Source organism: Bufo bufo, chromosome 7 (assembly GCF_905171765.1).
Source record: "Bufo bufo chromosome 7, aBufBuf1.1, whole genome shotgun sequence".
In the NCBI taxonomy this organism is placed as follows: domain Eukaryota; kingdom Metazoa; phylum Chordata; class Amphibia; order Anura; family Bufonidae; genus Bufo; species Bufo bufo.
Window position 1 is genome coordinate 100,874,546 of NC_053395.1, and position 15,719 is coordinate 100,890,264.

General features: G+C 42.6%; 1 protein-coding gene across 2 annotated transcripts in view; it reads left to right on the top strand.

Moving 5' to 3' along the window:
* Positions 1–15,719, top strand: part of PGAP1 (post-GPI attachment to proteins inositol deacylase 1) — a 1,296,519-nt gene that overhangs the window by 219,213 nt on the left and 1,061,587 nt on the right. For both annotated transcript variants that reach the window (XM_040441657.1, XM_040441658.1), the window contains exon 5: positions 12,939–13,099. In XM_040441657.1, the coding sequence (XP_040297591.1) occupies positions 12,939–13,099 (161 nt within the window). The remainder of the gene's footprint in view (positions 1–12,938; positions 13,100–15,719) is intronic.

Consider the following 15,719-nt stretch of genomic DNA (forward strand, 5'->3'; position numbering starts at 1 on the left):
TGCTGTATGCATGATTTTAAGCACCACATCCCAATAAAAAGCAGAGGGTAAACATCTAGACGCTTTTATATAGGTTATCTACCATGTCTTTAGGTAACAGTTCAGGAAAGTGACGCGCCCATGTGGATATGCCTGTGTGTAGTGTAGAGTTTAGAATGGGTCGGAGGAAATTATTTTCTGGGGAATGTCCCTTGTAGTTAGCAAGAGATTGAATGGGATCTATTTTCATCTGGCAAATAGTTTTCGACACATAGCTAGAAGCTTATAGAAAAGGAAAGATGGCTTGTGAAGGAAATTTATATTTTTCCAAAAAGTCTCTGAAGGTTAGCAGTGTGTCTTTTGGTAGTATTTTGTTGTTACACGCTTCAGTTACATAGAATGCCGAAAGTCAAAATGACGGTTTTTAAGGCTTTTTTTTTCACAAATACATAAGAGAAATTACGGAATTTTACTATTCTTTCAAGGTGAACCTTATGGACCGTATCGGACAAATGGTTTGTTTCACAGGATGAAGCTGTATGTCATTTGTTGCCTGTGATACAGTTTGCTCTTGTATGGGGCAGAAGACTAAAGATCAAAGGGGCTTATGGGCATCATAGAGTAAGGGTTTCCTTTCTCTGGAAGCCTTTATTATAGTCATACATTTTTAATGGCCCTCTTGTAATGCTACCATGAAATATTTGCCCCTGCTGTAAGTGAAATTTGGAGCTACCTATAACTTTCCTCACTATCAGCAGTTTGCAGATAGAAAAGGGTTTGTCCTGATGGTACAATCCATTTAATGCTCCCCATCACACACATGCACTGATCCTCAATGGTGTTTTCTAAGGCAACATTAATAAATAAATCAACACTATTCAAAGCTGTGTGATTGCAGAAGGGGGGCCACTTCTGAGGAGTATTTCTTAACATACTTTTTCATAGTATTTTTTAACAGCCCTGTACATGGGCTGATAATCCACCAGATAATCACTGAGTGTTCATAGCCACACCTGTTAAGGATTATCTGGCAGTGTAAAAGTTCTGCAGATTCAATAATTTGTGTAGGTACCTAAACCACCGTTTGCCGGCAGCACATTCTGTGCTGTCTAAAGATGCTTTGCTGCCAGAAAACAGTCTGTATGGGGATGAGCAATGGCATTAGCGATCTCTGTCATTGAGCTGCAGCCACAATTTTGGTCTTATTTGAAATCTGTCAATTTACAAGGTTTAAATCAAGACCAAGGTCTCAACACTAACCATAGTACATGACAAGTTAAAGCCCATAGAAATGAATCCCAGTGAGAGCTGCAGGAGACTTATAGGCAATACATGTTCCTCTGGAATTCATGCCTTAATGGGCGTGAGGAGACTTATAGGCTATACATGCTCCTGGAAGACTTAATGGTTCGAACATTGACTTATAGGATATCTGTCACGCTTTGGTGTGGGAGGGAAACACCACACCGAACATAGGAGGGAAGGGGGGAAACAGGGAATCAGGCCTGAGAGCTAAGGAAGGAAAATGGACGCCTCTTAGTGAAAACCCTAACCAAAATCCTGACTGACTACCAGTATGAACAGACCCCAAAGGTAGGGGAGTTCATATGCAGGAATACCTAGAGTCCAATCTAGCCTTATAGCACCCTGGTACTAATGGAAGGGAAGAGACTACCTGTTCCTCCAAAAGGAAGGACGAACAGGAGTCCTAATGCAAACAATAGGGGAATGCAACACATAGAACCCAAACAAAATACAAAAAGGGAAAGGAAAGACTTAACTTCAAAATGTCTATGAAAGCACCAGGAACTCAGCCGAGATCCAACCACAAACAATCCACAGGCACAGAAGCTATAAACCGCACAGCATAGTGGGAGAAGCAACTATAAATAAGGAAAGTTAAATAACCACATAAGCAACACCTGGAGTCAAGGGGGTGTGGCCATTACCAGAAACAACACAGACACCTATTGATCCACAAGGAAAACCTGTCCGATCAAACCACGTGTTGCCACGCTCACAGATCTCCTGCAACTCACTGTCGCCGGGATGTCCGTATATCTTGGGACGTCCGTGACAGTACCCCCTCCCCCACTACAGTTGACCTCCGTGCCCCATGACCGACCTTATTCAGGTGAGACCTGTGAAAAGCTTTCGCCATACGACTGGCATTCACATCAGATGCCAGTACCCACATCCTCTCCTCTGGTCCATAACCGTTCCAGTGAACAAGATACTGAAGAGATCTACGGAGAACTCGAGAGAGTAAATTATCTTGGCGATCTGAAATTCTAAGCTACTGTCCACCATGACACGAGCGGGTCGCTTGGAAGATGGCTCCATAGGTTCAACATATCTCTTCAAAAAAAGATTTATGAAACACATTACGAATTTTCAGGGCCTGAGGAAGTTCAAGACGAAAAGCTACAGGATTAATAATGGCAGTGATCTTATATGGACCAATAAACCTTGGACCCAACTTCCATGAAAGTACCTTCAACTTAATGTTTCTTGTGGACAGCCACACAGAATCACCCACTCTTAGGCTTGGACTATACGTTTCCTGTCAGCTACACGTTTATACTTGTAGCCCATATTAATCAAGTTATCTTAAATTTTCCGCCGTATAGATGGCAATGATGAGGAAAAACGTTCCTCCTCAGGGATGCCAGAAGTATCTGAACCAGAAAATGTGCCAAACTGCGGGTGAAACCCATATGCCTCAAAAAACGGCAACTTCCCAGTGGACTCCTGTCTATGATTATTTATGGCAAACTCTGCCAAAGACAAAAAAGACCACTCCTGGTTCTCAGTTAAAAAACATCTCAAGTAAGTCTCCAGACTCTGATTAGTGTGCTCCGTCTGTCCGTTCGACTGAGGATGAAAAGCCGCAGAAAAAGACAGTTAAATCCCAGCTGAGTACAGAACGCCTTCCAGAACCTGGAAACAAACTGAGTACCGCGATCAGAGACCACGTCAGAGGGAATGCCATGGAGTTTCACAATGTTGTCAACAAATACCTGTGCAAGGGTTTTGGCATTAGGTAGGCCTGGTAATGCAATAAAATGTACCATTTTACTAAAGCGATCAACTACCACAAGAATAATTGTCTTTCCTGAAGAATTAGGTAGATCAGTGATAAAGTCCATGGATACATGAGTCCATGGTCTGGACGGAATAGGTAACGGAATATACAAAAAAAAGACTGAAAACAGCCACTATATGTACCGCACGGCCACAAAGTATTAAACTCCTATAAATGCAAAACACACCAGCGGTAATGTTTATACAAAATCTTTATTAAACATATATGCATACAAACCGCATGAATAGATAATACATAATTTAAAACCCAGTAGGGAAATACAGAAAAGTGTGGATGAAATCCCCCCAAAACCAGTACATTTAACAATATATCATACTTGTATCAGGTTGCCACTGCCTGTATAGTGCACCGGATACTGTATAAGACAGAATGGAACGGGATGGTCAGTGTGCTCAAATATCAGTCACCTCGATAAGTGCAAAAGACCTCACCACAGGCTGCAGCAGCCAACCCTGGGTGGATTGAGACGACTGATGAGCATGCTACTATGCACAGAACAGCTGACACCCGGTGACACCAATAGGCAGCATTATCGGCATATGGAGTACATAACAAATGAAAAATACTGAACCTGGCAGGGGGGCGGCCCGACGTCTGTTTCGCTCGCTGGCTTATTCACAGGGCACAGGGGACGATAGGAGACAGTGAAATTGATCAGTGAACACCGTGATCGGATGATTCGCCCTTTCCTACCAATGACGTCATTGCTCAAAAGTCAACTCAATGGCCAGTAACACCATGTTCCCCACATCATAATTTCTCTCTGCAGAATATTTTTTTTTTTTTTTTTTTTTTTTTAGAGAAAAAGGCACATGGACGCTATTTACCAGGCGACGGGCCCTGCAATGAAACTGCTCCTACCCCCACCTCGGACATGTCCACTTCCACAATAAAAGGTTGTGATACATCCGGCTGCATTAATATAGGGGCAGAATAGAAGCATTCCTTAATCGCAGAAAAGGCTTGCAACACCGAATCAGACCGCACTGAAACATCTGTCCCTTTCTTAGTCATGTCAGTTAAGGGTTTTACTATTGTTGAACAGTTCTGAATAAATTTTTGGTAATAGTTGGTGAACCCCAAAAACCGCATAGGAGCCTTCAGATTTCGATCCGAATCCAATACAGCAAGGACTTTCTCTGGATCGATTAGAAAACTTGAAGATGACAGCAGGTAGCCAAAAAACTGCACCTCGTGTACAGCAATAACACACTTCTCTAATTTTGCGTACAATTTATTATCTCTTAGGATCTGTAACATCTGTCTAATGTGATCCTGATGTATCTCCACTTCTGGAAAATGAATTAGAATGTCATCCAAATACACGTCTTCAAACCTCCCCACAAGGTGAGGAAAAATGTAGGTTCTCAAAGTGCCCCTCAGGAGTATTAAAAGCCATCTTCCATTCATCGCTTTCCTTGATCCTAACCAGATTATATGCCCCCCTTAATTCCAACTTGAGAACACCCTGGTTAAACAAATCAGGAATCAAAGGAAGAGGGTAAGGATCACGGACAGTAATCCGATTGAGTTCACGGAAATCCAGATCTGCCCGAAGACCTCCGTCCTTTTTTTTTTTTTTTTACAAAAAAGAACCCTGCTGCAACTTGAGACTTGGAAGGTCTTATGTGTCCATTAGCCAAACTCTCGGCAATATACTCTCTCATGGCCAGTCTTTCAGGTCCAGAAAGGTTATACAATCTAGATTTTGGCAACTTTGCTCCTGGAATAAGGGTGATAGGACAATCATATACCTGATGCGGCATTCACTCTCAGAAAATACATCAGCAAAATCAGATATAAATGAGGGTAATGTCTTAGTAGTTAAAACAGAAAAAGATGTATTCAGATAATTGTCAATGCAATAATCACCCTAATCCAGAATCTGTCTAGCTTGCCGATCGATGGTTGGATATTGCTTGCTTAACCATGGTAAACCCAGAACCACTGGAGCAGGGAGACCCTCCAACACAAAACACGAGATAAATTCTTGATGAAAGTCACCCACTCTTAGGCTCCATTCACACGTCCGTAACGTGTTTTCCGGATCCGCAAAACACTGACATGGCAATATGCATTCCGCATTTTGCGGACCACACATCGCCGGCACTAATAGAATATGCCTATTATTGACCCGGAAGAGCGGGTCCGCATTTCTGGAGCCGGGCCGCACATCATGCGGAACGAAATTGCGGACTTGTGAATGGGAACCATATCTGATATCATGCACCACTTGAGATAAACACTTCTGAGTTAGAGGTGCAGAATCAATAGCAAAAATGGAAATGTTTTTTTCTAATGCCCTCAGTGACAACCTGTGCGTACGAACGAACTGAGCATCAATCAAGTTCACCCCGGCGCCGCTGTCGATAAGAAATTGGGTACTACCAGTACATTTTCTGACTCTCCTTTCACCCCTCCAAGAGTCAGATGGGAATTCAATGTCCCTTTTTTTTTTTTTTCTCGTTTAATGTATTGATATACTCTGATAAAATGTCCCTTCTGTCCGCAGAAAAAACACACTCCCTTCCACACTCACCAGTATGCTTAAAAGCGGATCCAGTAGTAGCTCCTTTAACCACCTCAGCTCCCCTAGCTTAAACACCCTTAATGACCAGACCACTTTTTACAATTCTGCACTACACTACTTTCACGGTTTATTGCTCGGTCATACAACTTACCACCCAAATGAATTTTACCTCCTTTTCTTCTCACTAATAGAGCTTTCATTTGGTGGTATTTCATTGCTGCTGACATTTTAACTTTTTTTGTTATTAATCAAAATTTACCCAAATTTTTGCACAAAAATGACATTTTTCACTTTCATTTGTAATTTTTTTTTTTTTTAAAAATACATTTCTAGATAAATTTTTCTCTAAATGTATTGTTCTTCATGTCTTTGATAAAAAAAAAAATGCAATAAGTGTATATTTATTGGTTTGGGTAAAAGTTATAGCGTTTACAAACTATGGTACAAAAATGTGAATTTCCGCATTTTGAAGCAGCTCTGACTTTCTGAGCACCTGTCATGTTTCCTGAGGTTCTACAATGCCCAGACAGTAGAAAAACCCCACAAATGACCCCATTTCGGAAAGTAGACACCCTAAGGTATTCGCTGATGGGCATAGTGAGTTCATAGAACTTTTTATTTTTTGTCACAAGTTAGTGGAAAATGATGATTTTTTTTTTTTTCTTACAAAGTCTCATATTCCACTAACTTGTGACAAAAAATAAAAACTTCCATGAACTCACTATGCCCATCACGAAATACCTTGGGGTGTCTTCTTTCCAAAATGGGGTCACTTGTGGGGTAGTTAGACTGCCCTGGCATTTTAGGGGCCCTAATGTGTGAGAAGTAGTTTGAATTCCAAATGTGTAAAAAATGCTCTGTGAAATCCTAAAGGTGCTTTTTAGAATTTGTACCCCTTTGCCCACATAGGCTGCAAAAAAGTGTCACATGTGGTATTGCCGTACTCAGGAGAAGTTGGGCAATGTGTTTTGGGGTGTCTTTTTACATATACCCATGCTGGGTGAGAGAAATATCTCTCTAAAAAACAACTTTTCCCATTTTTTTTTTTATACAAAGTTGTCATTTGACAGAGATATTTCTCTCACCTAGCACGGGTATATGTAAAAAGACACCCCAAAACACATAGCCCTACTTCTCCTGAGTACGGCGATACCACATGTGTGACACTTTTTTGCAGCCTAGGTGCGCAAAGGGGCCCAAATTCCGTTTAGGAGGGCATTTTTAGACATTTGGATTCCAGACTTCTTCTCACGCTTTAGGGCCCCTAAAATGCCAGGGCAGTATAAATACCCCACATGTGACCCCATTTTGGAAAGAAGACACCCCAAGGTATTCCGTGAGGGGCATGGCGAGTTCATAGAATTGATTTTATTTTTTATTTTTTTTTTCTCACAAAGTCTCCCTTTCCGCTAACTTGTGACAAAAAATAAAATCTCCCGCGGACTCAATATGCCCCTCAGCGAATACCTTGGGGTGTCTACTTTCCAAAATGGGGTCACATGTGGGGTATTTATACTGCCCTGGCATTTTAGGGGCCCTAAAGTGTGAGAAGAAGTCTGGAATCCAAATGTCTAAAAATTGCGGACTGAACGCAAGTGTGCGCACAAGATCAGGTCTGATCGGCCGAACGTTGCGTTTTTTGTAGAGCCTATAGAACATGTCCTATTCTTGTACGCAATTGCAGACAAGAAAAGGCATTTTCTATATAGTTCTGGTAATGTGCGGATCCGCAAAATGCGGAAAGTACATTGCGGTGTCTGTGTTTTGCGGATCCGCAAAACACATACGGACGTCTGAATGGAGCCTTACAGGGGGGTGATCAATGTCAGGGGGTGATCAGGGAGTCTATATGGGGGGATCAGGGGTTAATAAGGGGTTAATAAGTGACAGGGGGGGTGTAGTGTAGTGGTGTTTGGTGCTACTTTACAGAGCTGCCTGTGTCCTCTGGTGGTCGATCCAAGCAAAAGGGACCACCAGAGGACCAGGTAGCAGGTATATTAGACGCTGTTATCAAAACAGCGTCTAATATACTCTTCAGGGGTTAAAAAAATCGCATCTTCAGCCTGCCAGCGAACGATCGCCGCTGGCAGGCTGCAGATCCACTCGTTTACCTTCGGTTCTTGTGAACGCGCGCGCCTGTGTGCGCGCGTTCACAGGAAATCTTGCCTCTCGCGAGAGGACTAACAGGGCTACCGCCAGGACGCAGTCCTGCGTACGGCGGTCCTCTAGTGGTTAATTGCATGGGTTTGTCCCCAGACATTAAACCCAGGAGTAGCTTCACCCAAAGTGTCAGAAGAGGACGATACATCATGTGATAGAACGTCCTGAGAGTGGGGGCCCCTAGATCTCTCTCTCAGGCGTCTATCAATGCGTATAGCCAGAGACATAGCAGCCTCCAGAGACACGGGGGTTTGATGAAAGGCCAAAGCGTCCTTCAGCCTCTCTGATAACCCTTGACAAAACTGGCTACGGAGGGCAGGATCATTCCACTCCGTATCCTTAGCCCACCTCCTAAACTCAGAGCAATAAATCTCAGTGGAATAATCAGACCACTTTCTGCCAGTCTCGCAGATCTCCTGCCACTCACTATCGCCGGGACGTCTGTATGTCTCAGTACGTCCGTGACAATAGCTGCCTTACATCTGCTGCCATTAGAGGCAGAGTTTGTTAGGAGCTCGTTTGCATCCCTTTCTTTCCAAAGGGAGAAGAAAACATGGACTTCTGTGTATGTTTTCTATCTCACCTCTCCAATCTTGTGTCAAGCAGAAAGCATACTTGCTTCAACCCCGGGCCTGTTTTCACCTTCCTGCCTAGGCCATTTTTTGCAAATCTGACATGTCACTTTGTGATAATAACTTTAAAACGTTTTTACTTATACATGCCATTCTGAGATTGTTTTCTCATCACATATCGTACTTCATGACAGTGGTAAAAATGAGTGCATTTTTTTTTTTATTATTCATAAAAAAAATACCAAATTTACCCAAAATTTAGAAAAATTAGCAAATTTCATATTTTCAATTTCTCTACTTTTATAATATGTTCTGTAGACAGCAGTGTGCTAAGTCAGAAAACAGAAAACAATGATAGTAATACCTCCAAAAATAGTAATTACTTTACATTCCCCATATGTCTACTTCATGTTTGGATCATTTTGAAAATTACATTTTATTTTTTAGGGACGTTAGAAGTTTGGAAGCAAATCTTTAAATTTTTCGTAAAATTTTCAAAACCCACTTTTTAAGGACCAGTTCAGTTCTGAAGTCACTTTGTGAGGCTTACATAATAGAAACCACCCAAAAATGACCCTATTTTAGAAAACTACACCCCTCAAGGTATATAAAACTGATTTTACAAACGTTGTTAAAGTTGTTAGCATTACCACATAGAGATGTATGTTTTTCCCATGCTAATAAGCTTAGACATATTACTGGTGTCTGTATAATCACACATTGTGCTTGTGAATAAAGCAGTAATATGTAATTAGCTTTCTGAACATATCTCGGTGTGGTGAAGCTATAGTATATATGATATTTACTTGCTAGCACACAGCTCTGCCCTCAGCATGTCTAGCCCTTGTAAGAAATTAGTATATATAAATATATATTATATATATAATACACCCTCTTACTGGGTCTGATTCGAAGGTTGGATGCAATAAATCAGACATTAAAAAAAAAGTGTATTGTATACAACAATAATTACAGTTACTTGCAATTCTAGGATACAATATAATGCTACTTTAACATTCCTTACAGTTTATAGTTACCAAACATGGCCCTTCGATCCTTGTTTCTCCTCTGCCCTCTTCAGTCCTCTCTTCGTGGCAGCTCCCCTAGTTACTTTCAAGCCTTCTCCTTCAGCTACTCCCCATATCCCCCAAAGCATGGATCTTTTATCTCTTGAAAGTTAACAACACTCCCTTCCTTGTCAACGCCCCATATTGGTTGTCTAAGAGTCTGTGTGCCTTCCCAGAAACTGAATCTTGGTCAACCAGTTATTTGACCATTTTATGACACTGCTCTTATTCACACATTTTTGGTGCCTTTTGTTCTCTACAAATACGCATATGTAAGAGATACAAGATATTCCAAGACCTTTATCCGTTAGAATCAGTGTAAGACAAAAGGAGCTAGTTACATACTAATGAAATATACACACATTCAGTCACCTTCCTGTCTCTGATTCACACAAATAAATCCTTCATAATCTATACAATATAATGCATATATTATTTCCAAAAACTGTATTTCTTACACCCTATCAATCAGGGGAGGAGGGAGTGTTCAGAGCACAGGGGGTGTTACAGAGCAGTGCTCACACCATTTAGCCCCGCCTCAGAGTTCTTTTTTTTTTTTTTTTTTGCTATGCGATTTAGCAGCAAATACACATTATATCTAAAATTAATTTGTGCAGACTGGTGAGAAAAGTCAGATGTCAAAGTCAAACATCATTTGCATTTGTCTTCTAGCTAGTGTTCTATTTTTTGTTTACGGTTTCTATTGGGTCTTGAACCTAAAGACTGGTGTTTGTAAGCCAGAAACCTTACCATTGAACTATAGACTTAGCTCTAAATAGTTGTGGATGTTGTTTCACTATGTGATACACCAGACAAATACACAGTAACTAGTAACTAAAAATTCATTTTGACTCTGACGCTCACCAGTGAGGAAAGTCCTACATCAAAATCAAACATACTTTCAATTTGTCTTCCTAGCTAGGGTTTAAAAATATAACTTTCTTTAATGTTTTAATTGGATCTTGAGCTTAAAAGTTACTGGTTTGTAAACCACATCCTTACCTTTTAAAGGGGTTGTCAGAGTTATGAAAAATATATATATAGCACTAAAAATCTGATGTGCAGCAATATATAACTAAGCTAAGCAAGTTTCAGGCAAAAAAAATATATATATATTTCCTCATTTCCCTGGTTCTCTTCTGGCCCTTGCTTACATGCAATAAAAAACATCTCTGCCCCTCCCCCTGCACTGCTAAGAGAGTGGATACAAGAGCTGCCCTGAGTGCTGGGAGAATCAACAGCAACTTTTATGTGTAGAACTACAAGTCCCAGCTGTATAATGACACTGCTAATACACACAGGATCTTCCCCCTACCTTCTTGTGCAATGCTCTCTCTAGTCTGTCAGCTCCTGTGCCCAGAATAGTCTCCTCACTGCCTGCAGCTACCCAGTCTGTGCAGCTGAAGGGGTTAAGAATCCTAGGAGAGAGCAGACAGCCCGCCAGTGAAGGGGGGCGTGGCCAGCACAGTGATGTCTCGTTTACAGGCTTGTGCAACAAACTTTATCAGAGCAGGGAGAGAAGCTGACATCACAGGTCATGTGACCCTCAGTCAAATATGATAAACCAGGCACTGCAGATAAAGTGAGCTAATTGTAAAGTTGTTATATTTGCCTAGTTAGGAACATAAAAAGAACAAAAAAATAACTCTGACAACCCCTTTAAGCTATAGGCTGAGCTCTAAGCAGTGGATTTTCTTTCATTATGTAATTTAGCAGACAAATTCATAGGAACTCTAAAATTTGTTTTGACACTGACCAGTGAGGAAAGTCAGCCATAAAAATCAAACAACATTTCAATTTGTCTCCTAGCTACACTTTTGTTATTAAGGTTTCTATTGGGTCTCAAACCTAAAAACCTTTGGTTAACAATGCAGCAATGTTACCACTGAGCTATAGGTCGGGATGAGTGAACTTGTGTTTTATTAGTTCGGGGGTTCAGGTGTTATTACAATTCTGATATGGATTCTGTTACCATAGGCCATAACGGAATTCTGTGACGGAATGCCTTTCTGTCCATACTGGATCCTTAGCATAAAACATGAAGAATGCTTCTCTACTGATGTCTGTTACACTCTGCAGTAATAATGATGACTCTCATTAGTGAGGAACATCTGATATACTTTTGACAGATGGGAAAAGTTCCGCGAAGTAAAAGAAAAGGCATTTTCTCTGTGACTGTCAGCATAAATCATAGTTTTTACTTAGTTTTACTAAATGAACCAGTATGACAACTGGGCTTCTTCACAGGGATGCATGGTTCAGGGGCAAGACTGAAATAGGTGTTGAGAATTTTCTCATTTTCCACCCTCGTCATGCAAAATTCAAGGTCTCATATAGCTAAATTGAAGATGAAATAAAAAGTAGTTATGACTAATGGAATACAGAAGGGCTAAATATTCTACTGGTCCTTAAAGGGATTACCCCTTCAGAATGGTGATTTTCATAGTTACCTCGTCCCTGCTGCTGGATTCTGGCTGCATCACTCCACAGCAGCCTCCACAGGTCACAGGTGTCTTTAAAATTAACTTCCTGTTGCATGGTCACATGACCACTGCAGCCAATCACTGACCGCAGCGGTGACCTGTCACCCATGTGTTACGTCACTGGGTCGCTGAGAGGTCACCATTGCGGCCAGTGATTAGCTGCATCTTTCACATGGTGCCGTCAACAGGATGTTCATTTTTAGAAACTTGAGACCTGCAGAGGCTGCCATAGAGCAATGCAGCCAGAATTCAGCGGCGGGGATGAATTAAGTATGAACTCCGCTGCTTGTCCAGGGATTTAATTCTGGAGAGGTCTGTTCAATTTTAGTGTTTGATAACCCCTTTAAGACTAAAATGTATGTCACTAAAGGGTTAAAAATGAACGTAGTCTAAAGTTTTAAAGGGGTTGTCTCACAGGGGGGTGGAGCTGAAATTCAAGATTGAAGGCACAGCCAGCAGGGCAGGGAGAATGCAACCTTCCCCCTTGACTGTGCATTCACACTCCTGAGATTGCTAGTGTAATAGAATAATTAGCAGCCTCAGGGATAGTGGAGCAGAGCGGATTCTGTACGGATGAGGTGGCTGCTCATGAGCTAAAATATATTCGTGCTTGCTCCCGTGAAACCCAGCTACCAGTGCAGCCGGTACTGTTTTTGTGCACCTGCATATCCTCATTACAGCGGTGGAAGTAACTCCTAGAAATAAGCATGAAATTTGCGGCTGTTTAATTAAGAAGAAAAGGTGACAGAGGCATAATTGAAAAATTAACTATATGGAAGTGATTGTGAGCCAAAACCAGGATTGGTGCCGCCAAAGGGATTAGGTATAAGGGAAAGATCTGCACCTGTTCTGTTCTGCACCTAGTTTTGCTCACAAAAACTAGGTGACCAAAACACTGACGTGTGAATGAGTCATAAAGGTTGATTATTGAGATGAGACAACCCCTTTAACTGTAAAGTTTAGCATTTTGCATCAAATTGTCCCTCTGCTTGTTTGTTTTTTTTGTTCTAATTTGTATTACTGTCCATCTTTTTTTAACAGAATTTTATGCCTTAGTGAATGATTATTGGAATTTGAATGCAAATCGGCTTCGAAATACAACTATACTTTCTGTTGCCGGTGGATTTCGGGATTACCAAGTTCGATCAGGATTGACATTTTTGTCATCACTAAATATCAAGAACAGTGCCTTGTCTGTTGTGGTAATACAGTTTTAAGTGTCTTAGTGAACTTGACCTGTTTTTTATTAGATCTATACGAACTTTGCAAAATTTAATATGCACTTGTGATTATGATGAGTAACTTTGCTAATGGCCTGTCTCTGGGTAAGATAAAGAATATGATCCTGGCAATCATATCTTGCTTTTAATTAGTTTTCACACAATACAGTGTATACACTATGTATTGTGTGGAAAAGCATAAACTTTGAAAGCAAGATACGATGGCCAGGATCATCTTCTTTGCCTGATTGTGGAGTTCGCTCCTTCCCCCTGCAGCGTCTACCACGGACAGAGTGCTGGCTGGGATATTACTAATCTGAGTAAGAAAAGGCAGTGTTGAAACCGTTCATTTTATTTTATATTGCACTAGCTGAAGGACCTGGCATCGCTCTGGTATATTTAATCTATTTCATTTAATGTTTGTGTGTGTCGTTAAAAGATACACTATCCACTATAACAGTGACATCTACAGCACCCCACCCCCAAAACAGTGATATTCCCCAAAAATGCATTAGCTGAGGTGAGGCCTGGTCTAAGGCTACTTTCACACTTGCGTTCGGAGCAGATCCTTCTGGTGTCTGCACAGATGGATCCGCTCCTATAATGCAAACGCTTGCATCCGTTCAGAACGGATCCGTCTGCATAACTGTTTTTTTTCAGATCTGATTTTTCACTTCGTGAAAACTCAGATCCGACAGTATATTCTAACACAGAGGCGTTCCCATGGTGATGGGGACACTTCAAGTTAGAATATACTAAAAGAACTGTGTACATGACTGCCCCCTGCTGCCTGGCAGCACCCGATCTCTTACAGGGGGCTGTGATCCGCACAATTAACCCCTCAGGTGCCGCACCTGAGTGGTTAATTGTGCGTATCATAGCCCCCTGTAAGAGATTAGGTGCTGCCAGGCAGGAGGGGGCAGACTCCCTCCCTCCCCTGTATTTAACTCATTGGTGGCCAGTGCGGCCCCCCCTCCCTCCCTCCCCTGTATTTAACTCATTGGTGGCCAGTGCGGCCCCCCTCCCTCCCTCCCCTGTATTTAACTCATTGGTGGCCAGTACGGCCCCCCTCCCTCCCAGTATTATATTCATTGGTGGCCAGTGCGGCCTCCCCCCTAATTAAAATGACCGAACCCCCATCATTGGTGGCAGCGGAGAGTTCCGATCGTAGTCCGTTTAATCGCTGGGGCTCCGATCGGTTACCATGGCAGCCAAGACGCTATTGCAGTTAAACTGGGACTCCGATCGGAACTCTCCACTCCCACCAATGATGGGGGGGGGGGGGTCGGTCATTTTAATTAGGGGGGGGAGGGGAGGCCGCACTGGCCAGCAATGAATATAATACTGGGGAGTGAGGGGGGCCGCACTGGCCACCAATGAGTTAAATACAGGGGAGGGAGGGGGGCCGCACTGGCCGCCAATGAGTTAAATACAGGGGAGGGAGGGAGGGGGGCCGCACTGGCCGCCAATGAGTTAAATACAGGGGAGGGAGGGAGGGGGGCAGCACTGGCCACCAATGAGTTAAATACAGGGGAGGGAGGGGGGGGCCGCACTGGCCACCAATGAGTTAAATACAGGGGAGGGAGGGAGGGGGTGCCGCACTGGCCACCAATGAGTTAAATACAGGGAAAGGAAGGGCGGGCCGCACTGGCCACCAATGAGTTAAATACAGGGGAGGGAGGGGGTCTGCCCCCTCCTGCCTGGCAGCACCTGTTCTCTTACAGGGGCTATGATACGCACAATTAACCCCTCAGGTGCGGGGTTAATTGTGCAGATCACAGCCCCCTGTAAGAGATCAGGTGCTGCCAGGCAGCAGGGGGCAGTCATGTACACAGTTCGCAGTATATTCTAACTTGAAGCGTCCCCATCAACATGGGAACGCCTCTGTGTTAGAATATACTGTCTGATCTGAGTTTCACGATCTAACTCAAATCCGATGGTATATTCTAACATAGAGGCGTTCCCATGGTGATGGGGACGCTTCAAGTTAAAATATACCATCGGATTGGAGAAAACTCTGATCTGATGGTATATTAATAGGGACTCCTGACTTTACATTGAAAGTCAATGGGGGACGGATCCGTTTGCAATTGCACCATATTGTGTCAACGTCAAACGGATCCGTCCCCATTGACTTGCATTGTAAGTCAGGACGGATCCGTTTGGCTCCGCACGGCCAGGCGGACACAAACGCTGCAAGTTGCGTTCGGGTGTCCGCCTGCTGAGCGGAGCGGAGGCCAAGCGGAGCCAAACTGATGCATTCTGAGCGGATCCGCATCCACTCAGAATGCATTGGGCCTGTACGGATCCGTTCGGGGCCGCTTGTGAGAGCCTTCAAACGGAACTCACAACCGGAACCCCGAACGCAAGTGTGAAAGTAGCCTAAAACCTTTCCGGACACCTGATGTATATGTGTGCCAAATTTCGTGATTGTAAATGCGACGGTGCAGATTCCTTTAGTGGACATACACACACATACACTCAGCTTTATATATTAGATTAAGATATACTCTGCAAATCTATACATGGATTGTTTATCACTCAAATTTGTCCCTGTTCAGAAATTTACTGAAAATTTGGAAAAACTTGCAGTTTTCAAAAT